Source organism: Tachypleus tridentatus, chromosome 12 (assembly GCF_004210375.1).
Source record: "Tachypleus tridentatus isolate NWPU-2018 chromosome 12, ASM421037v1, whole genome shotgun sequence".
NCBI classification, from domain to species: domain Eukaryota; kingdom Metazoa; phylum Arthropoda; class Merostomata; order Xiphosura; family Limulidae; genus Tachypleus; species Tachypleus tridentatus.
Window position 1 is genome coordinate 105038898 of NC_134836.1, and position 24990 is coordinate 105063887.

A 24990-nucleotide genomic window follows, 5' to 3' on the forward strand; every position below is an offset into this window, starting at 1 on the left:
GAGAAAAATTACAAATGTGTGTCTTCATTTATATCCACTTATGTATTTGTTCTATAATAGCTGCATATTTAAAGTCATGGAATCTTGTATGTAAATTATTTTGTATCTTATTGTTTCATAAAATTGATATTCTATTACTTAAAAGTATCCAAGTTCTTGTGGGACAGATTTTTTTATTGAAGTGAAAAAAAAAGCAATTTCAATTATTTTGTAACCTAATATTTGATAGAAGATACTTTTTTACCTTATGTATAATTGAATTATTATATCTAGTTTTTAGATATTATTATTCTTAAACATGAATCTTGAATCATAGCTGTTTAGATAACTAACACTAATCATCTGATATATATATATATATATATATATATATATATATATATGATATTGGATTGGGTGTGACCTAGTGATTTATATCTGGACTATGGATCTGTGGTTTGCATCCTATTGTTGTAAAATTGTTCTACACTTAGGGGCCCATAGGTGAGTTATATTCCTTTATTTAATTAAAGTATCCTAAGACTTGACAGCAGCTGGCATTTACTAACTACTCCCCCCTACCCTCTTACTACCTCAACATTAGGGATGGTGAATGGAAAGAGCTTTTATGCAGCTTTTCCAAAGTAAAACATACCAGGTTTTAATATTTTATAAAAAAAATATATTAATATAAACAAGAAAGGGTTTAGAAGAGATATGATTTTTATTATTTATATTTGAATGCACATTTCTGTAGGTATTTAAATACTCAACATATTCGAAAACAGAAATTCAGTGATGCAGATTTAATTTATGGTTGCTTAGAACCAGCTGATCAGATGCTTGAAATTGGAGAGGTATGTATTCTTTAGATTTTATTTAGAATTTAATTTTATAAATTACACATATATAATGAAAAATTTCAGACCTTTTTGTAATGTCTTCATATTTAAAAAGTATCACTTCAACATAAACTATTTGCTGCATGTTGATAAATTTGTTTTTAAGGAGTATTTTTAAAGCACACATATTACCCCTAATACATATAATATTTGACTTCAAGATAATATAAAATTGTATTTAATTAAATGATTTAGTACATTTTGTAAAAATAATCATTACTTGTGTAGATTAGTAAGTCATGGTTTAGCTAAAGTTGGTATAAAGTTGAAGTATAATGGTATGTATCAGAATTACATTTTGATGTTGTTTGGTAATCATAGGTAATGTGGTGCTAATGAAAATCTCTCACCTTTGGATAAAGTATGTAACAGCCCTTTATAATGCAAATTATTTCTAAAGTGAGATCATAAACACATTAAAATGTATGATTTAGAACTTTCAAGATGAGGATATCCCTTATATTTAATGGCACGGATAAACAAAAGAATATGGATCGACTTGGACTACTAAGGCATCCAGAAAAATGTGCTAAAAGTTGCACTCCAACTTTAGTAATCAAAGTGTAGTGTTTTTTAATAGGTGGAAATCCATGAACACAAAATCAGTAGAAGAAATATCAAAATATTCCAAACAAGAGTACAGAACATATTCAAGAAGGATCTCCATCAGGAAACAAAACCAACAGTGTATAATTTCACATTCATTCAGCTCAGCTGTCATATAACCTCAAGCAGTTAGATACACTTTTATGTATTTGTGTTTAATTCGAGCATTGATATATTCTTGAAAACCATTGTCCTTACACACTATATGTATTATAAAAACTACTAGAGAGTAGTGGCATGCTTTGGATAATGTCTTTTACATGGAAACTTTGCTGAAGAACAAATGTCAAAATGTATGGTGGTCAAATAGAACACAACCAAATGAAGTGGTGAGGTTCCAAAATTATTTTAATATAACATACCTATCTGCTGTATATCACTTAAAGGAGAACGTCATATTTACTCTTAATTTTATATTGACATATATACCAAGTCTTTTTTTATAAATTAATATGAAAAGTTACAACACAATAGAGGATTAGCTGATAATAAGGTTTTTTAAATAGAAGTTTCTTCTTGTCTTGTTCACACTGTGAAAAGTGCTGTGTAAATACCCTTTTTCTAAAGTGTGGAATTAATAACTTTGCATTTTGTTTTGAAATACTTGATGTTAAAACAAAGAAGGAAATTTTTTTTTCTTAGTGATATAATTTTATTTCTGCCCATAGTTTAAAGAACTGCATAGCATAGACTAATGGTCATTCTTACATTTCTGGGACTATTTGAAGATTTTAGACTATATTTTTATCTCACCACTCTCTGCGAGAGGTTTGAGGAGGAAGTGGTTTTATTTAATGTAAACAAATATGTGTATACAGATATGTGGCTACATTGATACAACAATGGTGGTTGCACTACAAAGTATAGCAACATAAAACTCGGAGAGTAGCTAGGAAACCAACAGGTGCAGCTTCTTTTGTCTATAACATACACGTATTAATTAATATACCCAGTTTGTGCCAGGATGTATGGTTGTCTTTTGTTTCCTGGGTTATCAATTGTCTGGCCTTTTTTGATCTTTTGGCATGCTTTGGGAGGAGAGAACCTGTGGCTAATGATTATATGTAAAGATATATCTATTTGTGAAAGCTATACTTTAAGCTGTGGTTAAACTGTCAATAATGTGCTAAAACAAATGAAGTTATTTGAAGATTAACAATCTATTGAGCAATAAAATAGAGTAAAATTTAGTTTTTAATGTTTGTTGAAAACTTCCAGAACATGCTTATTAATATAGATTTTAGAACATGCTTAGTGATATAGATTTTATGATTTGTCCTTGTATATTGGACAGAATTTAATGAAGTTTTATTTTTTTTATTTTTGTGGAACTTGTGAACTTTACAATTAACCAGAAGAAGCTGGTTTCTCTAGATTTATCCAAAATACCACCTTTCTAAAAGTGGACTCGGTACCTTTTAAATACATTGGAAGTGGTTAGTTTGTAACAGTGTGTTTGAATATACTTGTATATGGGCATCCATGCACTCTCAGGTTTCTCTTGAAGCTGTGTATATTTTTATTACTATAATTAGATAGTGGTTTTGAAAGAGATTATATAATTTTGAATGTGTTCTTATTTATTGTTTGTAGGTCAAAACAAACTATATTTTTGTTTCATTTTTATAATAAAATTAGACTAATTTTGAAAATTGTTTTGCCATAAAGATAGTTAGATGATATATTACTATTGACTTTTTCTTAATATTATGTTAAAATTTGTGTCATCTTAAAGAAGCCATTGTAATAATAATTACCTTAACTTGACACTGCAGTTTTGCTTAGTTAGTATCAGATTTTATTAAAAATAACAAATGTGAATTAGATTTGAAGATTAATTACCTCAGTTTTTTGTGAATGTGTTGGATAATTGTATTTAGTGTAACATTACCAGGCATTTGTAATTCAATAGATTTGTAATGTTGTTCAATTTTAATACCTTTAAACTGAAACTTTAGAGCTTATGTGTTATTATGAAGTATGTTTAATATTGACTGTTTGCAAAACTTTATGCACAGAATGTGGATCACAGAGCATATGAAATGTACCTAGCTATTTTTACTTCATAGAGGTTTTTACTTTTATTATAAAAGATTAAAATGAATAATAATAATGTTTTTGTTTTGGTGTTAAAACTCATTTTGTAGAACTGAATTGTAATATAGTCAAATAGACTTAAGTTTTGATTGTTAGTAACATATATGATTCTATACTGAAAAATATACATATTGGTTATTGGTTAGTGTTTAATGGTTCATAAAAAAACATCTTAAGGTATTAAAAAGAAATCATTGTCATAAATATCCTTACTTAAATATTCATTATTATAATTATAGATTAACTTCACTTTTTTCAACTAAATATTTACATATTTAAAAGTTTCTATGTATATTTTTAGTGTATATTTGTATATAATGAACTCTGTTATCGTAAGGCATCATTTATGTAAGAGCACATTGATGTACAATGCAGCATGATTTTGAACTTGGAACAGTTTTAATTTTATTAAAGCAAATATTTAAAAATTAACCTAATATGCTTGTACTTTATTATCAAACATATTGATGTTTAAGAGTTTTGCAGCTAGGTCTTGATCTGTGGAAACGTAACATGATAGAGCCTTTGAAAGATAGCCTGGTCAATCTATTGCTTGAAGCAATTAGAAGGTTTGTGTTGTGGTGACTTATTGTTTGTTACTATTTATATAAGGTGAAAATTGTGTTTCTGTCAATATTATTTTCCTTAAAGCATTAGTTTAGTCAATTTTTTTCTTATTTCAAAATGAATTTATTTAAATGGATAAAGTTTGATTAATTTAGAGTTCTGGAAATTATTATGGAAAAAAATTTTCATTTGTTGGAAAGAATTTCTAAAAATTAAATGCACTCCTGATTTAAGTTTACTTTATGTCCTAGGGTTAGTGAAATGTAATTAAAAGATTCATTTAAAAGCACATTTTGCTGTTTCAGTAAATCATGTAGTGTTTGGTTTAAGTTGACTTTAAATTTTGTAGCAAATTGACTGATCTGGTTTGTAAGTTTAGGGCCACATATGATAATCTTATAGCCAAGTTAGCTATTTTTGTAAATAACTTGTGTTATTTTTATGACACAAGTTGAAACACAACAGTTAACACAGCATTACATCCACCACTGTACTGGTACAGAGATGTAGATGACACGATTGCGGGATTCACATCTACAGAACATGCACTTAATTTTTTCAATCACATTAACTCTATACATCCCAACATGAACTTCACATGTGAACAGGAAGAAAGCAATCAAATATCATTTCTTAACCTCAAAATTACAAGAACTGATACACAATTTAAAACAGAAATCTACCGAAAAATTGCCCATACTGGACTATACATTCCTTGGGACTCAGCACATGAAACAAAAAAACTCAACATACTAAGAAACCAAATAAACACAGCCACAAAAACTATGCTCACCAGATAAAATTAATGACGAATTAGACAAAATAAAACAATACTTCATCAACATCAATAAGATTCCTCCACAAACCATAGAAAACATTATACGCAGACACCTAGACAAAAAGCAAAATCAACTGACAAAAGTAAATGTGCCCCATGATTTAAAAAATCACAAAACCATATATGACTGCATACCATATATTCTCGACATCAGCAGAAAAATAACCAACATTTGGCAAAAACTAGTAACAAAATACGACATTCCAGTTAATACCAAATTTATTCAAAAATTCACCTTCACACGTTTTTGAACACTGCAAATCAAATAAACACAACATAACCATAGAAAACACCAGAATACTAAATAAAGAAACAAACATAAACAAATGCAAAATTAAAGAAGCCTTACTTATACAACAACTCAAGCCCAAAATAAACCAATACATAGTAACCTATAATAAATGTAATCAAACATCTAAGCACGCCCTCCACATTCCTACAATCAATTACACAACTGCCTTCAAACATGTGGTCAGCTATAGGTCAGTTACCTCTTTCTTTGTGAACCTTACGATGACCAAAGAATGCCGAAACGTTGTTCGCTCCTCTACATAGTGTTTTTTCTACCCCTACTAGCCATTTCTACATATATAATACAAGTTATTTATTGTTTAAAAATTTATAAATTTAAAACTTTATTGCTGTACAAAAACTAATGCTTTTACATCATGTTTTTTGGTTTATGTGTATTTGCTGTTATTGTAAATAAGTTTGTGGTCAAGAAAAGTATTGTACAAATTATAAAGTTGAATTTTGTGGTGTGATGACACATTTAGTGGTGTATCAGTTTAGTTAGTTATTGCATAACATTTTATTTCTATCATAAAAACATGAAAAATAGTTGCAATGCACTTTAGAATACTGGTGTCCTACCAAATGCTATTCAAGTGCATGTGTGAAATGTATGATTGGCCTTTTCACTGAAATAAATTTTTCCAAATTTTATATATATATATTAATGGAAATGTTTTTTGTAAAACTTGTCTCATTATGTTTTGATTTGGTTTTATTAGTGACCGTCTTGGTGATAGTCCTAACCAGAAAGTTGTTCATGGAGTTATTGATTCATTTGTTTTGGTTGAAGAATACAAAAAGAAAGGATCATTGCAGGTAATCAAAACAAATCTGTAAGCAACTATAAACTGCTTTTGAAAACTTTTCTGTACTTGGTAAATCATTATTTGGATAAATGATTGATTTAGGCCATAAAATAATTCCCTTAGCTGTTCTGTTTGAGCTTGGATATAGCAGGTTTGAATGTGTTGATGAAATAGTTAAAAATCTCTACTGAGAACAAAATGGCATTACACTTCATTTAATAAATAAAAACTTTGTATTTCTGTTGTTTGTAAGTTAATGTATAGCAAACATCATAGAGAATTACTGACAATGTGTGATAGAAGGACACAGCAAGTAGGTTTGCTTTTTTGTTTATATGTCCATAAACAAAGAGAGTTAAAGGATATAAAAATTAGACTGTGCCTTAGTATTTTTATATTATAATGAGTAATTTATGTTAAACCTGGGACATCACAGATGAGTGTTTAAAAAAAGGTGAAAGTTTGCAAGTCGGAGTAAACCGATATCATTTAACGCTTATATTTATATTTGATTTATTAATGTTTTGATCCCAAGTTTATTCATATGCATTGATAATAACGTAGATTAATTACATTTGGAATGTAACCTTAAAAGTCATGACATGCACTTTTACCCACCCATCTTGAGAGTGTTAGTGTTTTACTTGTATTCAAATTTTTTAAAGATTTTTTCCCTATTTACATCATGCTATGCAAGATTGGTTTTATTTACGTATATGGTCTTTCGAATTCTAAATCAGTTGATGATGTATTACTCACTTTATGTGATATTATTTACAGTTTGTTTTGTTTGTTTGTAATTAAACACAAAGCTACACAATGGGCCATCTGTGCTCTGCCCATCACTGGAACTGAAACCTGGTTTATAGTGATGCAAGTCCAAAGATATAGTGCTATGCCACTGGGGTCTACAGTTTATTGCAAGTTTTTGTCACATGAAAATGTTAGTCGTGTATATAATTCTAATTTGATTTTCAGATATTGGTATGTTTTTTTTATAGTTCATTTAATAAATTACAATGTGGATAAACTTTTCAGAATCAAAATATTTTTCTTCGTTTTTAAAAGTTATATTGGTTATTTTTTCAGCTGTATCAGGAAATGTTTGAAATTCCATTTCTTCAAGCCACTGGTGAATATTACAGAAAAGAAGCCATCAAGCTGTTGTATGAGTCAGATTGCTCCATGTACATGGTCAAGGTAAGATAAATTTTTGTTGTTTTTCTAATTAGAAATTTCTGCATATCATGGTGAAAAAGTTCCCTGATGGCTCAGTAATAAATCAGTAGGCTAAAAGTTAGGTTTCAGCACTCTAGGTGGACAGAGCAGAAGTATTACAGTAATGTAGCCTTCTGCATTATTACAAACAAGAAAACAAAATCACATTGAAAATGATTATAGAATACTCAGCAATATTTGTTGTTCTTTGAATTTTTACTCAGTACTAAAAAACTAAAAAATTATATGCATCTCAGTGATTATCAGAAAAAATATGAACATTTTTGTCAAACAGTATGCATTTTAGTGAGAATTACAAGAGATTTACATTGATTCAACCTGCTGTGTTGTATATGCTGGAAAAATGTGTGACATTTTTTTCACTTTATTTAATAGATGAGGTATTTAACGTTTTTTATACGTAGACATTAGCATATAGTTTTTGTTTGTTTTACATTTATTAATTGATATGATACCTTGTAATTATGATGGTTATGGACAAATATTTGTGAAACTAAAATTCCTTGTAATAGTCTAGTTGGATGCTGTTTATTAGCTGTGCTATATCTTATATGAAATCAAACAACTTTGTTGACTTTTTTTACTAAAATTCAGAATGAAAAATGACTGTCAGCCCAACATCTCACAAGACAGATTCTGTTCACACTTTGGTTATTGCTGCTGAAATTTAATAATGAAAGCTCTCTGAACTTGGTGATACTACTAAAATAAGTTTACACTGTATTGTTAGTAAGAAATTTGCTTTAGTTGCAGAGAAAACATATTTTATGATACTTGGAACAGATCTTGCATTAAGATTCCCTGTTTTATTAAAAATTACAAGCAGTTCTCTTTTATGGAAATCACTGTTGCACATAAAACCAGGTACATGTACACTGTTTCCTTTCCCTATGCCCCCCGCTAGTACAGCTGTAAGTCTCCGGATTTACAACGCTAAAATCAGGGATTTGATTCCCCTTGGTGGGCTCAGCAGATAGCTCGATGTGGCTTTGCTATAAGAAAAACACACACTTACCTCCTTACCTTACAGTACACTACCTTAGTGGGAAAAATAGTGTAATTGATGAAAATTACTTAATACATTGAGTTTCAGGAGAATTTTCCTCAAACTTTTCTCTAAAACTGTAAAATTGAATTCATTAATTAATTCTAACTATTTTTGTAAACTTATCAACATATTAATTTTTTTTTCATTTACTGTTAGTCAGTATTTCATAATTATCATAGAATATAGTGTGTAATTTCTTTTTCAACAAATTACATTTGAATATGACATCTAACAGGATATATTAATTCAGTTTTGATACTCTGTATCTTTGGTTAAAATCATTACCCTAATGCATACCAGTATTTGTGATTCTATGTAATTTATGCAAAATTCTTAATCATAATTCTTTGTTTGCATGTTTTCATTTAATTTTTGACCAGGCTAGTAATATTCATGATGAGTATGAGGTCCTCAAATATAAAACATTTTTATTCAAAATATTAATTTAAGATTAACTTAGAGAGCAGAATGGCTGGTTTGGGTTTTAACACATTATTGACAAGGAGAGAATGATGATTTGAGCTCAACCTAATGGCTGAAAGGGCAAGCATGTTTGGTGCAATGGGGATTCGAACCTGTGACCCTCAAATTACAAGTCAAACCCCTTAACCCACATTGCCATGCTAGGCTAGGAAGGTTGAATTGTTGTTCTCTCCTTTTTGTTAATACCCTTACCAATGTGTATTAATAGTTAAAGAAACCAGAGAATGAATCTTTTTTGTGTGCACGGTTTTTAAAGTGAAAAAAACAACAACAGCATACTGACTAGTTATAGAAAATGAGGTTGAAATTCATGGAACAACTGTATGCCTGTATGTGTTCAAAGTGGCACAAAAGAGAGAATTTGCTTAAGCTGAGTTGACTGTGTATTCCTTACCAATACCATCTATCTTGCCAAACAGGTCCCTGCTGAAGAAAAAAATGTAGTGTTTTTTTTCTCCACTCCATCATAATTGAAACTACTAACATTTGGTTATAAGTTTAGATTCAGTTAGAACACCAATCAGCAATCAAACTTGAATACATTATACTAAATTTTCCATTAGTTGTTGAAATTCTATCACCTCTTTAACTTGCAACATCTTAGATAGAATTGAGCTTCTATACCTGCTGCACATCTTTATAAAGAACTTGCTGTTTTGCAGTATCAAAAAATGTGGAAACATTAGTTGAAAAGGATGATTTTGAATGTTAAGATATTGTCTTTAATACATTTGGTAATACAGTTATTTCTGTAGCACTGAAACTTACTTTGTATATACTGGGTTATTAGTTATGTAAATTTAATTTTTACGTTTTGTATGAAACCAAAGGTTTTGCAGCGGCTTGATTCTGAAAATTTGAGGAGTAGAAAATTTCTTCATCCAAGCTCTTACCCACGTGTGACAGAAGAGTGTGAACAAAGAATGGTAGCAGATCACCTCCAGTTTTTACATGGGGAATGTGTAACCATGGTACAACAAGAGAGGAAGAGAGGTATTGTGAAGTTGCTTCTGGCATTTAGTAAATGTAACCATCATAAACAGGTGATATAAACAGAAAGCTTTGAGCTCATTAGATGCTAATAATGTTTGAACCCTATAAAAGGAATCTTTTCATTTTGCTGTGCTTTCATGGTCTGTTGAAATTGGTTAAAACATTGAAAATACTCGATGTAAAGTGTAAAAAAAGTTTATTATAATTCAATAAATCATACTTTGTACTTTTTGTTTTTGCAACAAATTTCTTAGAAAATGAAACTCATTTATTTTAACTTTCTATACAGATCTGCAGAATATGTACACTTTATTGAAACCTGTACATGGAGGACCTGATGCTCTTATTAGACAAGTTCAACAGCATATAACACGGATTGGACTTGAATCTGTCAACAACCTTCGAGGTGATAATGTAAGTCAACAAAATTCTTGCTTCTTTCTGGGCTTTATAACACTTTAAGGTAATGCTGTTCTGAAAGAATTATCCATCATCTATTCATTTATGTAATAAGCTACTCTTGTGAACTGCAAACATTTAATAATATGATCTTAAATAATATTCATATATTTATCAGTGTGTAAACACTTAATCTTGTTTGATCATGTCACTATAGAAATATTTATTTGTAATTTTGACTTAAATATGATACATTTAGTATATTAAAATGCATGATGGTGCCCCTGTAGTAAAGATACAATTAATTAATATTCTTTGACAAGCAACTTTGCATTTTTTTCTAATGCAGATATATGTATGTTTTGTGAATATGTTGTTTGATTTAAATATTTGAAAGAGCTGTGTTCTTAAATTTCTCATGAGATTTATCAGTTGTTTGTAGTAAATCTGTGCACAGCTAATAAAAATTCACACTATTTGTTTATTTACTGGAGCAAGTTAAGAAAAAAATTGTAATGTTTTGATAAAATTTCTATAATTATATGTGGTAAAATTATTTTAAGAGCAAATACTTTTTGAACTATAGAGAATATAGATTGAGACACAACCATCCAGGTTGCTGGACATATTATGTTTACACTTTAAACTAAGTATTGAAAAATGTAAAGTTATTCATCATAACACATACATTAGCAAATAAATGTAAAATATTGTCAAAAAGTATGTATTTGGTTTATTAGTATAACCCAGATGCCAGATGGAGGCCAAACGCTATAAATCAAAAGTAGCTTATGGACCATTCAAAGAGAGAAGGTTATTTATTGAATGTATCATTTGTGGTCCTAGTGTATGGGCAATATATGACTCATCATGTATCATCCCAGTTTTTCTAATATTTTAATGAACATTTGTTGTTGAAATATGTCATTATTAAAAACATACCATTATAAGAGAAATAAAACTTAATTGTAAACTGTAGAGGGTAGTGTACATTAAGTTAGAAGTATTTTGAATATACAAATTAACAAATCTTGTGACAATAACAATAGATATGAAGGTGCAGTGGAATGTAATGTATGAGAACTACATTTTGACATTCTTTGAGATCTAGTAGGTAGTGTATGATGCTACCAAGAATTGATCACATTTGGGAAGGTTAATTGATTGTTTTTTTTCCAACAAAATATTAATACATTATTATCATGAAGATGCATTCAGATTAGTGATTTAGAATTTCTAAGGCTCATGTGGATCAATTTAGGGTACCAAGACCATCTAGAAAGAAACTTGCAACAAGTCTTGAACCAGCCATAGTGATCAAAATGTGTCATCTTGTAATAGGGGAGAATCCATAAACAGAATATTCAGTGGCAAAAGTCATTCATATATAACATAAAAATCTCAGTCTGGGAAAGTTGTACAACTTACTTGTAAACAAGTTGCTTCTGTTAAACATTCATTTAGCCATTGCATGCCTTAACCAGCTCAAAGTGCAAATCAGTATTTGTGCAATAACATACAAAGGCATACTGGTAAAGTAGTCAGATGTAAAACCTATAGATTTCTAGACAATTGAACCTTTGAATTGTACTCTGAAAAACCATTATCCTTGTATACTAGATGGGTTGCAGAATTCCCTTTTGAAGGAATGGTGTACTTTGGACATGATTACATTACAATATATCCCTTTTTTCTTTGAAAACCTAACTGCAGAACTGTTATCAAAGTATATTGTTCTTACATAGATCATGACCATATGTGATAACATCGACTGTAATGACATGGTGAGGCTTCAAGAGAATGTTTTTAGATGGTTTTCAGTACTGTAGTATTATTAGACAATTTTATCTTTAATATATTTAATTTTTGTTTCCTTTATTTTCCAAATTGTTGAATTTAGGTTTGTTAATTTTAAAGGAATAATACCTCCAATTTTGATACAGACAGTAATTGTAAATACACTGTTTTATCATGCAGTAACTGAATGCTATTTTATTATTTCCATTATTTCTCTGTTATTATAGATTATGGTATTTATTACACATATATTTTCAAACAGATACCTCAGATGTTTGTTGAATCAGTATTAGAAGTTCACAACAAATTTCAACAGCTCATTAGGGAGGTGTTTCATGGAGACCAGCAGTTCATTGGTGCTTTAGATAAGGTAATATGTTCTGATTGGTAGATGACTATCATGGATTTTGGATGGATCAGTTAAGTGATAGTTACTGTCCTAAGCTACTTTAGTTTAACAAAAATAATCTGTTTAAATAATAATACTTTAAATAGATTAGTTAACTAAGTAAAATGTATATACAGTTATGAATCAGTTAACTGTTAATTACATAAACCATGCACACAGTTTTAAGAAAAATTTACATAAAATGATACTGATTTTGGATGGTTCAGTTAATTGTGAACTAGATGTGTGACACATGTAGGTACAAGAAATTTTGTTTAAAAATTAAATTAATGTGACCTTTTATTTTACAACTATTCTTTGGGGAGGCATTATGAAAATGATTAAAATTGACAGTACATTGTGTATTTGAGCTATTGTATATGTAGCAAGTTTGTTCTTTTTATTGGCTGGATTGTTTAAACTATTTTCTGTATTCTAGGCTTGTGCAATTGTAATTAATCACAGAACTAACCCTAAGCATCCTTGTCGCTCTCCAGAATTGGTAAGTACATATTTCTCTAGTCATTTCAATTAGTAATTTACTGAACAACCTGCGTAATTTTATCTTAAACCTTTTTCTTTTCAAGCACTTTGTAGTTAATCAAAGCTTATAAAATAATCTTGCTGCATTTTGAATTGTATTTGTTGTTTCTCATTATTGCCTGAACATTATAAACAGTTTTGGTGACCTTTCTTTTCAAACTGTGTTTAACAGATTATTTTACATATTTTTCTCATAGTTTAAAATTATTATCTGGTTTGCTAGTCATGTTCTGTTTACAGTTTAAAACTTTTATTCAAAAATGGAAGTATATGTGACATTGCACAATCAGTAATGTGGTGTTTTATCCATGTTTCCCAGCATGTTCTATTTACAATTTTATTTATTTTTTGTCCACAAATCAAAAGATTGTATATCGTGGTATAATCAGTCATATAACAGTTTAGCTAGGTTATGAAGCACGTTGTTTTACAGTTTAAAATGAAAGGTTATACATCACAACACAATCAGTCATGAGTCATTTCACCATATTGCTGACAGCTGTTCATGAGCTGAGATTAAACTTAAACCATTTAAGTTACTAAATTTTATTTATCTAAATGTCTTTTTAAAAAACTACTTTAATGCTTTCTTCATTGATTATGTTTATTTTAATCTATAGCTAGCATTTTCATTCAAGTTATTTCCAGAATTTTTATTTATAATCTTGGATTAGTGGATTGATGCAGTATCAGTGAGTAATTAACATGATTACTTCTGCTGTTTGCTTAGTGTTTCATTGAAATATTATATGTAGTTCTTAACTTTATCTCTAGGGTGATTAACTTTGTGTAACTGAAGATATTTTATATCTTTACTGGTTATACATTGTTGAAATTCTGCACATAAAATAAAGGTGAGAGTGCAGTTATAAAGTTGTTCTACATGTGCCACAAAAGGGTAGCAGAAAAATGGTGTTTGTGTGTTTAGTTGAAGGTGTTTTTATCAAGTAATAAGCCAATTGTCTGAAAACCTTGTTTAGCAATAGTATGTTCAAAATTTTTGCGATTCATCTATGTCTGCTTTAAAACTTGTGGAGAATTATCATTGAAAGTTACTGAAATAAAAATGAGGATAAATGAACTTGTACCAACAAGAATTGTTCAGAAAAACTATGCTACATTAAACTTAAATTAAATCCTGTAATACATGCTTATACTGTTTTTATAATAAGGGTTAGTTAGCTCAGTTGACAATGTTATTATTATTATTATCATAACCTTAGCAACTAGAATCTTACTTTTTTTTTAAATAAAGGAATGAAAAAAAAAGTTAATAGCTCATATAACTTTGAATATGTATGTAACTGAAACATGTGCTTGTTTTAGTGTATCTTAACATTGGTATAATAACAGTAGATATCAAAGAATCTTGAAGATAACATAATATTTTTTCTCTCTAGTTAGCTAAGTATTGTGATTCACTTCTTAAAAAAAGTGCAAAGGGAATCTCTGAATCAGAAATTGAAGACAAACTTTCTCAGTCAGTCACTGTGTTTAGGTATATAGATGACAAAGATATATATCAGAAAGTAAGTAAAATAGAATTGTAGAGAATTACTAAAGTGTTTCATGTTGTAATAAATAGAGGCTTGTACATTAAATTTCAACATGTCAGTATTTTTTGCTTTGATACCTATTATAAAATGGGCTATTAACAATTATTTCATTTGCTCAAATATAGTGTCAGTCAAACTTATTAATGTGCCTGTGTCAACTTTTAGTACAATTCAGAAGAAAAACATCTCAATATACTGAAAATGATTTCTCAATTTATTAACTTTATTTTGTTCACTAATGCTGTTTTTTATTTATTTTTGTCATACCAGTTTCTGTTCCATGTTTTAAGAGAAATAAAACTAATTATTATCTGATTATATAATGATATTCTTTTAAAATATGTTCCTTTTTGGTTTGCTAGTTTTATGCAAAAATGCTAGCAAAAAGACTGATTCATAGCCAGAGCATGTCTATGGATTTGGAAGAAACTATGATAAACAAACTTAAGGTACGTGAGAAGTTTGTATTGGATAATTTAATTATGTAGTAATTTTGTTTTAAAATAGACGTTTTGAATTTTTCAAGGTTATATATATACAGCGTGATAATTGTATAATTTAACGAAGAATGAATTATTCATGAGAAGAAAATCTTCATCGTAGATGATCCACAAGTTTGTGCATGTGGCATATGAGGAAGTAAGGATAAATTCATCATATACTTAACCAGTTTTTAATTTCCTGTTGTAGTATTGCAATTTCATTTTACACTTATATTCCTTTTCTTCATTTTAATAAACAAAATCACCTCTATTTCATTTGAAATTATAAATTCCAAATAACATTTTATATATAATTTATTTATGAGAATCTAACTTGTGCATTAAATGTAATGTAAGAATTGAAAAGTGTTATTATTAATGTATTTAGCAATTTTTAGGATTAAGTAATTAAAAAATTGTTGAACAGTTTGAAAAGAGCTATGAATTAAGTTAGTGTCCTTGAATTGTGAAGATTGTAACACCTAATGGTTAATAAACTCTCTCAAGTATGTGTTTATACATTAACTTCCTACCATAACTTCATAAATAACAACAAATCAACTTTGTACTTTCACCAGTTATGAAGTGAAATATTATACATAAAATAAGTGTGATAGTGCAATTAGTAAATATTTCTTCACGTATCACAGAAAGGTAGCAAAACTATTGTTCATATCACTTGGCTAGCTGTTATATATTCATAAATAATGGATTGAATTGATGGCAGTGTAACTATAAGTTATAATTAGTTTTGGATTGGAAAATAAACATTTAATTATAAATTAAAGTTTGAAATATATGTGTGTATTTAACAGATTGAGGCAGAAAACACAGTTTATTGATTAAAAATAAATTAAAAATGCTTACATTAATTGTAGTTTTCAATTGGTGATTTTTTTTGTATCCTTTATTCGTTTAAAACTTTTTTTATAAAATTATAAATTTTAATTTTGTTTTGGTGTAGAAAACACTGCAAGGTTATTGTGTTCATGATTATTGGTGCACAGTAAAAAAAAACATTTTTATCATATGAAGAGTTCAAATAAACTGAATTAAAAAATTAATCATGAGGTTTCATTTAATATATTCAATGATTTTTAACCCATTTTTTCACTCATTTATATGTTTATTTTACTTTATAGGGATTACTTTGATCTATAAGGCCTTATATAATCAGGGTGGGTCTAACAACAGCAGTCTTGTTTGCTAAATGAAACTTAGTACATGGGTTAGTTAACAAGAACAATTTTATTCAATACATTTTAACTCTGTGGTACTAAAAAACAATAGGGAAAAATGAATACCAGCATATTTGCTTTAGTTATTTTTATAATTCAGTAATACATATTTATTGTCTACATGTAATGCACCCTCCAAGTGCAACAGATTTGGTATAGTGTTAAAGTTGTGACTTATTGATTACAAATAATAAAAGTATTGTGTGTACTGAAATCCTCTGTATGCATTCCTTCTTTTTTCAATTATTGTTTTTGCCCAATTAAAATTATTATTTTCTTGCTCAGCAAGCATGTGGCTATGAATTCACAAGTAAACTGCATAGGATGTTTACTGACATGAGTGTCAGTGGAGACCTGAACAACAAGTTCACATCATATCTCAGAACAGAGAATATAGACCTAGGAATTAACTTTTCTATATATGTCTTACAGGTAAGAATCATTTTTTCAAAATTTGTATTTGTGTTAATGATGTTGTAATGTATTAATTTTCTCTTTGCATATTAACTGTATTAACTGTGTTAATATTACCTAAATCACAGTACACAGCCAAGCTGTTGTGTATTGTATTTAATAATTATGTTGATAAAGCATAACTTGATGTGCTCATTTGATATGCCACAGGTATTTTTTCTTATTTTATATTTTGAATGCTAAAATGTATTAATATAAAACTAGTAAGTTAAATTAATTTTCATGAAATGTGGTAGAGTAACTAAAAGGGAGGTAACTCACTCTTCAAAGATTGAGAAATATATTGAAACAGCTTAATTTGTTATTTCATTACCAATGATACATGTTTAACGTAACCTAATCCCTTAAATTGGATGAGAAGTTATACCAGATAGGCAGGTTTTTATTAGTTTAAAAATGTCATGTAGTGTACAGTTTTTTTGCAAATAAAACTGATTTATTTTTTTGTAATTTATATATATATATGTTTAGAGAAAATTAATACTGATAAAGTTAAGTAAACAAAATCAAAAGGAAGGACTGCATAAAAAACAGCAAATCCAAACCTCTGACTAATTATATTAGGTTGTTATAACCTAAAAAGAAGCCAAAACAAAAATAAATAAAAAAATAATATTAGAAAATGGTGCACTAATTAAAAAAGATCCCTGGGTACAAGCTATAATGTTGGATATAAAATGTACCCTAGGTTTTGGAGGTGACTACAGAAGTAAGATCTACATTGAGGGATACATCATTTATCAGTCTTAACCTCCATTCACCAGTCTCACATAAAAAAATAAAATAAAGGAGTGGCAATAGATACAGAAATAGAGATTAGGAGAATGAAATGTGGGTGCTCAAGCTCACAACGTTCCACATTTATATCATCTTTCCCTGACTGCAGACAGTTGTGGGAAGGTGACTGCTTTCCAGAGTAAAGAAGAAAAGAATTAATTGAAAAATAAGAATAAGAAAAATAAGGTACTACCATTTGGGGGTAAGTAAGTTAAAAACTTACCTCTTGAAGTTAGCATTCCAAATGGTAATACCTTATTTTTCTTATTCAATAAAGATATAAATATTTTTTTTATTTAGGATTATTGTTTTTTTACTTCAACTAAAAAATAAAATATTCTTGAATGTATAGTCAGAGTTGATTGGAATTGCATGCAGTTTATTGATGTAAGTACACACAGATAACTTTGAAAGCTTGAAAGTGTTTCTTGTAGTTTCAAATTTTGATAACTAAAGGTTTCTACACAAAACTTGAGGTGTTCTTTGCTTGAAAATTAAGATTATTTGATATTACATTGTGTTTCTTAAGACAGAAATAATATTAATTTATTTGTGTGAAGTTAATATATTTCTTCATAGAGTACCATAGATAATTCAAGTACATTTATATATTTGTAGAAACATATTTTTATAATGCTTTTAGTTTTTTTGTTTTTTTAACCAAGATCAGCAAAACAAAACTGAAAACTTCTTTAGTGGCACCTGAATAGAATGTACAGTCTCCAGTGTCATTGCACTTTTGATTAATCTGTAGTATTATTAATATTTTTAAATTTTTAGGCAGGAGCATGGCCACTTGCACAAAGTGCAATTTCTCCTTTTGCAATTCCTCAGCAATTAGAAAGGAGTGTACAAAAGGTAATTTCATAAAATTGTTCATATGTTTCTGAAGTTATAAAACTACTTTTTAGTTATTTTTATAATGTTTGTAATTTTTAACTACCAACCTAATGAACCTAAAGAATAAAGTGGAAGGTTTGTTAAGTCTAGTGTTATAGTGTTTTTAAATTAATGTAAATGTTTTAAAGATAGTTATGTAATGTTGGCAGATTTTTTAATCTTTTTCCTAATAGTATAATTTTGTCACTTTTATGTAATATAGACATACTATTTAATAAATAAATAACTAAGATAACTAGGTATCCTTAAAGTTGCATTGTTTTTTGCAGTTTGAAGACTTCTACAATAGTAAATTTAGTGGCAGAAAACTAACATGGTTACATCACTTATGTAATGGTAAGTAGTGGAGTAATACAAATGTAAAGTATGTAAAATCATAATAAAACATTTAGCTTTGGAAAGTCTTGGAGCTCATGTTGAAGCCAGGTTTCAATACTTGTAGTGGGCACAACATAAATTCATATTGATTTACTTCACTATCTAACTTGTATCACAAACATAAATAAAAATTACTTTTTTTTTTATTGGTAGAAGAAACTGAACATTGTTAGGTATACATCACTGTTAATTCTAATATGAGAATGTTATTTAGCTTGTGCAGGCATTACAGTAAATTATCTTTAGTTACTGAAAGTTTGCTTACAAATTATTTGTTATCAAGATCAGTTGTTGTGAACTGGCATGTTACTCAAAACCTTCTTAATTTTTTTCTTGTTGCTTTAAGTGAATATTCTTACATCATAATATCTCATTGTTTGTAGAATGTTCTAGGCCTCAGTTAGACATATATATATATATATAGACAAACAGATTGGTCCAATTAAGTTAAGCAAAAGGGAAAGATACAGAGATAAAGATTGACATTGACTGGGTTTTTGTGAGTTTAGTCATAAAATGTGTATAGTGGCAACTTTTAAAGTGTAATAATTACAGACTATTATAATATCAGAGTAGAGAAAGATAATTCATCTTTTTAATTTGGTTCTAAAATAACTCAACCAATCTGTGTGTGGACATTTTATATAAAAGAGAATTATTCAAGGCTTTGGATACAACTGTGGTAACCCACAGGGTAATAATGTAAGTGAACTTATTACTGATTGTATTGTGATAATAGTATAGAGAAGAGTAATTTGTCTTGTCATTTAGGTTCTAAAGTAACTAAACCAGTTTTTGTGGACTTTTGACAATAAAAGAGAATCAATTAAAGCTCTGGATACAACCATTGTAATTAATTGTGTAATGAACATATGTATATACATTTGGCTTTTTTTTAATATTTTAAAACAAGTGGGCTGTGTGCTGTTTGTTTATTGTTAAAATTTATTACCAGCAAATCACAGACACCTGCTGTAAAAAATCCTGCCAATATATACATCAACATATACACAAAATCTGACAAATATTCAGTTATTAAATATGGTGTAATAGCAGAGGTAGCATTTAAAGCTTATATTTCAAAAAGTTACTATGTTACAATTTATACATGACATTGTTTGTGTTATTATTGTAAAAGGGTAGAAATGTATTGTATTATGACCAAAATACTCATGAGGTATATATTCATATACAAATTTGTTTGTGGGCTACTAAAAATGATCAAATTATTTACTTTAACATTCACTAACTCTAAATTTTAAACCAGTATAAAAATAGAGGAATCTTTTATGTGTTTTAAGTTTTCAATTATTATTATGCTACTTGAGTAATACTGAATAACTTCAGTATGTTATATAAGCAATGCATTATGCATTAGATTGTTATGGCATATTTTATTTACAGCAGTACATGGGTATCAAATTATTAAGATCTTTTTTTTTTACAATCTTCAAAGTTTTCAAAACCACATCTGATAAAGTTTATGATGTTTAAGAAAGTATCATAATAATAGTGGAAGCTCCTGTTCAGTGTGTGCATACTAAATCTATAACAGCAAGAAGAGTTGTAATATGATAGCGTAACAAAAAATTTTGCTGTGTTTGGATGATATACAGCATTTATAAAGCATAAAAGTAGTTCCATTGTAGAATGAAATAAAATCTTAAAAGAACTTGAATTTGGGGCTTGCAGGGTTTGGACTATAGAATGTTTAAGAAAAGGACAGGGTCGGGGAAAAGACATTAAAAGTACACACAATATCTAATAAGTGGGAAGAGGCTCAAGGATTGGGACGTAAACCTAGGATTCTCTGACGAACAATTGGATGTACTATAAATTAATTTATATGAAGTCTACTACAAACCTACATTTACTTTAAATTACTTTAGGAATTATCTAAAAGATATTTTTTAATATTAAATAATTTTCAAAAAAGCTGTTAAGTGGTAGAGCTCTGGCCCTTTCAACAGAAGATTGTGGGATAAGGTCCAGGTTCCAGTCTCTCTTAACTTTGTTTAATATGTCTAGGTAGTGGTAAGTCAACCCATTAATTGCTTAATTATAGGTTACAGTCTCTCTCTCTTAACTTTGTTTAATTTGTTTAGGTGGTGGTAAATTAACCCATTAGTTACCTAATTATAGGTTCTAGAGTATTTCTTAATTTTGTTTAATTTCTTGGGTTGTGGTTAGTTAACTCTTTAATTGCTTAATTATATGTTCTTGAGTTTCTCTCAAATTTGTTTAGGTAGTGGTAAGTTAACCCATTAATTACTTAATTATAGTTTCCAGAGTCTCTTAACTTTGTTTAGGTAGTGGTAAGTCAACCCATTAGTTGCTTATTTATAATATAGTATGGTGTTTGTGCATATAGTAATAAATCTTATATGAACATTAATGGAGGTGACTTATACTTTTAGATAACTTAGTTGAGAAAGGTGCTGTTAATAAACTTCTTATATCCTTCTTAACCTTTAAATGTACCTGAGCTTTTTGTAATTCATTCAAGAAATCATATTTTAAAACATTTTGTATGTGGTTACAATAAGAAATTAATACTGTTTTTGACTAGAAGCCACTTATCTTTACTATTTTCAGCGGAAGTGAAATTGTGTTACTTAAAAAAACCATACATTGTGACCATGGGAACCTATCAGATGGGGTTGCTGTTATTGTACGAGTCAGCAGATACTTTAAGCTACAAAGAACTTCAAGAAAATACAAGGTTAAATGATGAACAACTAGTGAAGCATCTACAGAGTTTGGCTGATGCTAAACTTCTAATTACCACTGATGTAAGAATTTGCATCTTCCATTTCTTTTTCAGATCTCTTATATTAAGTTTGCTTTAAACTTCTGCATAAATGATTCAAGGCATTTTTTTATAATGTTTTTAGTTACGGTATATTAACTTCTGTACCTAAGGTATTAAAACTTTTTAGTGGGTTTGAAAAGGGTTTTTGACCAATGATTCTATTCCTTTTGGTGTTTTCAAGTTATTTTTATTGGTTTAATATTAATTTATAGAATAAAATAAAACTAAAGGTTTACTAGATTTTTGTGTATTTAGTTTTTGTACTTCCTAAAGTCCCTTGTGAAATTTTTACCCCCTTTTCCTTAAAGTTTTAAATTATAATAAACTGATATGCCACTTATTGTTTATAGGTAGTTACTGATTATATAGGAGAGAAAAATCAAAATTTCAAACATATTCTTGTATTCATTAGAACCAGTTTTTCTATATAGCAGTTTTATGCCAACCACCAAGAGTCTAGCTATGTTTTAATGTTCTATTTAGTTTGATTCAAATGTATACACTATTAAGATAGAAACATTTATGCAAAAAATAATTTTTAGCCATTTGACAATGCTTTAGTCTGCTTATAATAATTCCCTAAGAGAGCATTAGGACCACAAGAACAGCATTTTATCTTCTCCTTCAGAAACCAAATATGCTGTGTGTCCATTCTGGTGTTTGGAGACTCTAGGAGACTGTAGGAATGTTTAAAATAGAATATTAAAGATATTAATGATTCAACATATAGATTTAAACTATGCAACTTATATAATGGTTAGCACATTTATATGATTCACAGAGGTTAAAAAACAAACTGGGAGTATGTGTGACATAACTTGAAATATTCCTTTCTTTGTTGTGTTGTTTTTTAAGAAATTATAATATTTGACCTTTATTATAATGTTTAGAGCTTTGAAAATGTATCAATGAATGTAGTACACAACAAAATTGAGGTTTCCGTGCTTATGGTGATAAAGCATCAGAGCCATTTAATGGTCAGTCATAAAGTTATAGTGTGCTCGATGTTATCTTTTACCATTTACACCAAATTTTAAACCTTTAACTAATTTGTGAAATGGCTTCTTAAGATAGTAGAAGATGCTACTTAAATAATTGATTATCATCCTGTGTTTTATTCTTTCTAGGGGAGAAGGGGTTGTGATATGTAGAACTTGTATAAAACTACCAGGCATCTTTTAGTTTCTTGGATAAATTTTAGTTCATGGGGTAAACTTGAAGGGTTATTTCAAGAAAAGATCTTTTATTGTTACCAAGATTCAAATAATTTGTGATCTATAAACACATCACATGACTTAATGTTTTGTAAACCTTTTGCCTGGTTTTTCATAAAGTGTATTTATTCCCAATCATAGCGTAACTAAACTCAGGCCGTAGAGTGAAACCTTTAAACCTATAGAAATTACATTTTGTCATCATATTTTGTTTCTTTTCAAAATAGATTAAAAACCCTATAAACTTATATATGTAATCCAAAATATTACAGCTAAATTTGATATTTTAGTCATGATAATTTCATAATTATAAAATACATATCCAAGAAAAGATTTTGCAGTATTTTTTATATGTATGGGGGTGAGGAGATAGTACAGACTTCATTATCAGAATTTATAAAGTAAACTTTGTCATCATACACAGAGTGATGGATTCCTTCATGGAAATTTTTGTTCCAGATTTAAAAATTCACGTTTATTATTAGTTAGTTGTAAGTTATTCATATGTAGTTACCTGAACCTTGGTTTGTGAAATTACAATTTGCTCTGTATTTTTGGGAAAAGAAACCCTTAAAAAAGTTTCTTTTAGCAGTGGTCCCTGAAAAACATGAACTTATAGAAGTTATTTGGTTTCTTGGGACCACAGTTAAGTACAGTGGGATTTCAGTGAAAATATTTTTATACATCATCAGATTTAAGATATAATTTTTCCTGATTCTGTCATTTGGATATGGTTATGTGTATAACATCATAGATCCAAAATAACCAACATTTAGTAAATTAAACTCAGTTGAAAATGTCTTTTGACATAAGGTTTATTTTGGTGCTGTTTTCATAATCTTTCATGATGAGATCATTTTGATCTGTTGAATCATTTCATCTGTTAACAAAAACAAACTTGTTTCTGTGTACGTGATAAAAACTTTCCTGAAATTTTTATCATGTGTTAAACCCCTTGTTGAGACAAAAGCATTATCCTGGGTTGTATTGTTTTAGAGGCATATATTATGATAAAGTTAAAACTAAAACTTTAGTAATGTTACTTGTAGCATATCTTTGATTTGTGTAAAAGGTAACTTTGTTCCTCATACTAAATCTAACAGATGTTTTTGTTATACATGATATATGACAAGTTATTACTTGGTTTATTGTTTATACAGTTATGGTGTAATAAAAGATCAGTTTTCTTCTACATCTATAATAATAAACACCTCATTGTAGTAATTATAATATAATTGTAATAATAAATACCTGATTGTAATAATTGTAACATAATTATAAACATCTGATTGTAATGTTGGAGATTATACCTGTAGCAAGTCTAAGTATTGTTATAACTCCTAAGTACTATTTTCATTGATACCCAGAATGTATTCAAATATCAATGTTAAAAAATGTAATGTTTAGAAAAAAAAAGCTATCGTAAGGACATATAGAATCTGTGAGATCAAGTTTTAAAAATAAACATCTAGGTCTTTTGTAAACTCATTTTCTAGATAGTGGAAGAGGAAATATAAGATTAATTTAAAAAATTGTTAATTACATGAAATTTTATAAGTTTTGATTAATAAAAATAAATTCAATTTTAATCAAAGTTATGATATAAATTCATAATTAAATTTAATAGTTTACTGTTTTTTGTGACATTTCTTTAAATTGGTATAAAAATTTTAAATGTTAAAATTTGTTTTCCTATTATTATACATAACATCAGGAAAATTGTCTGCTACATGTTTAAATAAATTTTATTTATTAACTTTAAACTATAGTAGAGAATATTCCACATTTGTTACATGCATTTTTTTCTCTGTTTAACAGGAGGCTCCTATTAATGGAGAAAGTGTTCTTACATTAAATAAATCCTATTCCAATAAACGAACAAAATTTAAAATATCAGCAGTGATACAAAAAGAAACTCCACAGGTGAGTAGTTCTCAAAAATTAAACTTTTTCTTGTTCTCTGCTACTGAACTCAGTTATTTTTTTACCAGTTGTTCATGACTTAATTATATCTAAATGTTTTTCACAGTTTTAAGTTCAAGCGTGACATACCTGTAGAGTTTATTTTTAATCCATTCATTAGAAACATTTTGATAAAAAATACTTGATAACTTCTGTATGTTGCCTTTATTAAAAAACTTTACATAGATACCCATTGATGAAGTAGAGATGAACATTTT

General features: G+C 28.4%; 1 protein-coding gene across 2 annotated transcripts in view; it reads left to right on the forward strand.

The window, feature by feature from the left end:
- The window catches only part of LOC143234224 (cullin-2-like), a 50085-nt gene that overhangs the window by 19583 nt on the left and 5512 nt on the right, over positions 1 to 24990 (forward strand). For both annotated transcript variants that reach the window (XM_076471421.1, XM_076471422.1), the window contains exons 5-19: positions 737 to 836; positions 4071 to 4153; positions 6003 to 6099; positions 7179 to 7289; positions 9690 to 9852; positions 10142 to 10266; positions 12311 to 12418; positions 12876 to 12938; positions 14380 to 14508; positions 14898 to 14984; positions 16541 to 16687; positions 18287 to 18364; positions 18676 to 18742; positions 21380 to 21576; positions 24629 to 24733. In XM_076471421.1, the coding sequence (XP_076327536.1) occupies positions 737 to 836; positions 4071 to 4153; positions 6003 to 6099; positions 7179 to 7289; positions 9690 to 9852; positions 10142 to 10266; positions 12311 to 12418; positions 12876 to 12938; positions 14380 to 14508; positions 14898 to 14984; positions 16541 to 16687; positions 18287 to 18364; positions 18676 to 18742; positions 21380 to 21576; positions 24629 to 24733 (1660 nt within the window). The remainder of the gene's footprint in view (positions 1 to 736; positions 837 to 4070; positions 4154 to 6002; positions 6100 to 7178; positions 7290 to 9689; positions 9853 to 10141; positions 10267 to 12310; positions 12419 to 12875; positions 12939 to 14379; positions 14509 to 14897; positions 14985 to 16540; positions 16688 to 18286; positions 18365 to 18675; positions 18743 to 21379; positions 21577 to 24628; positions 24734 to 24990) is intronic.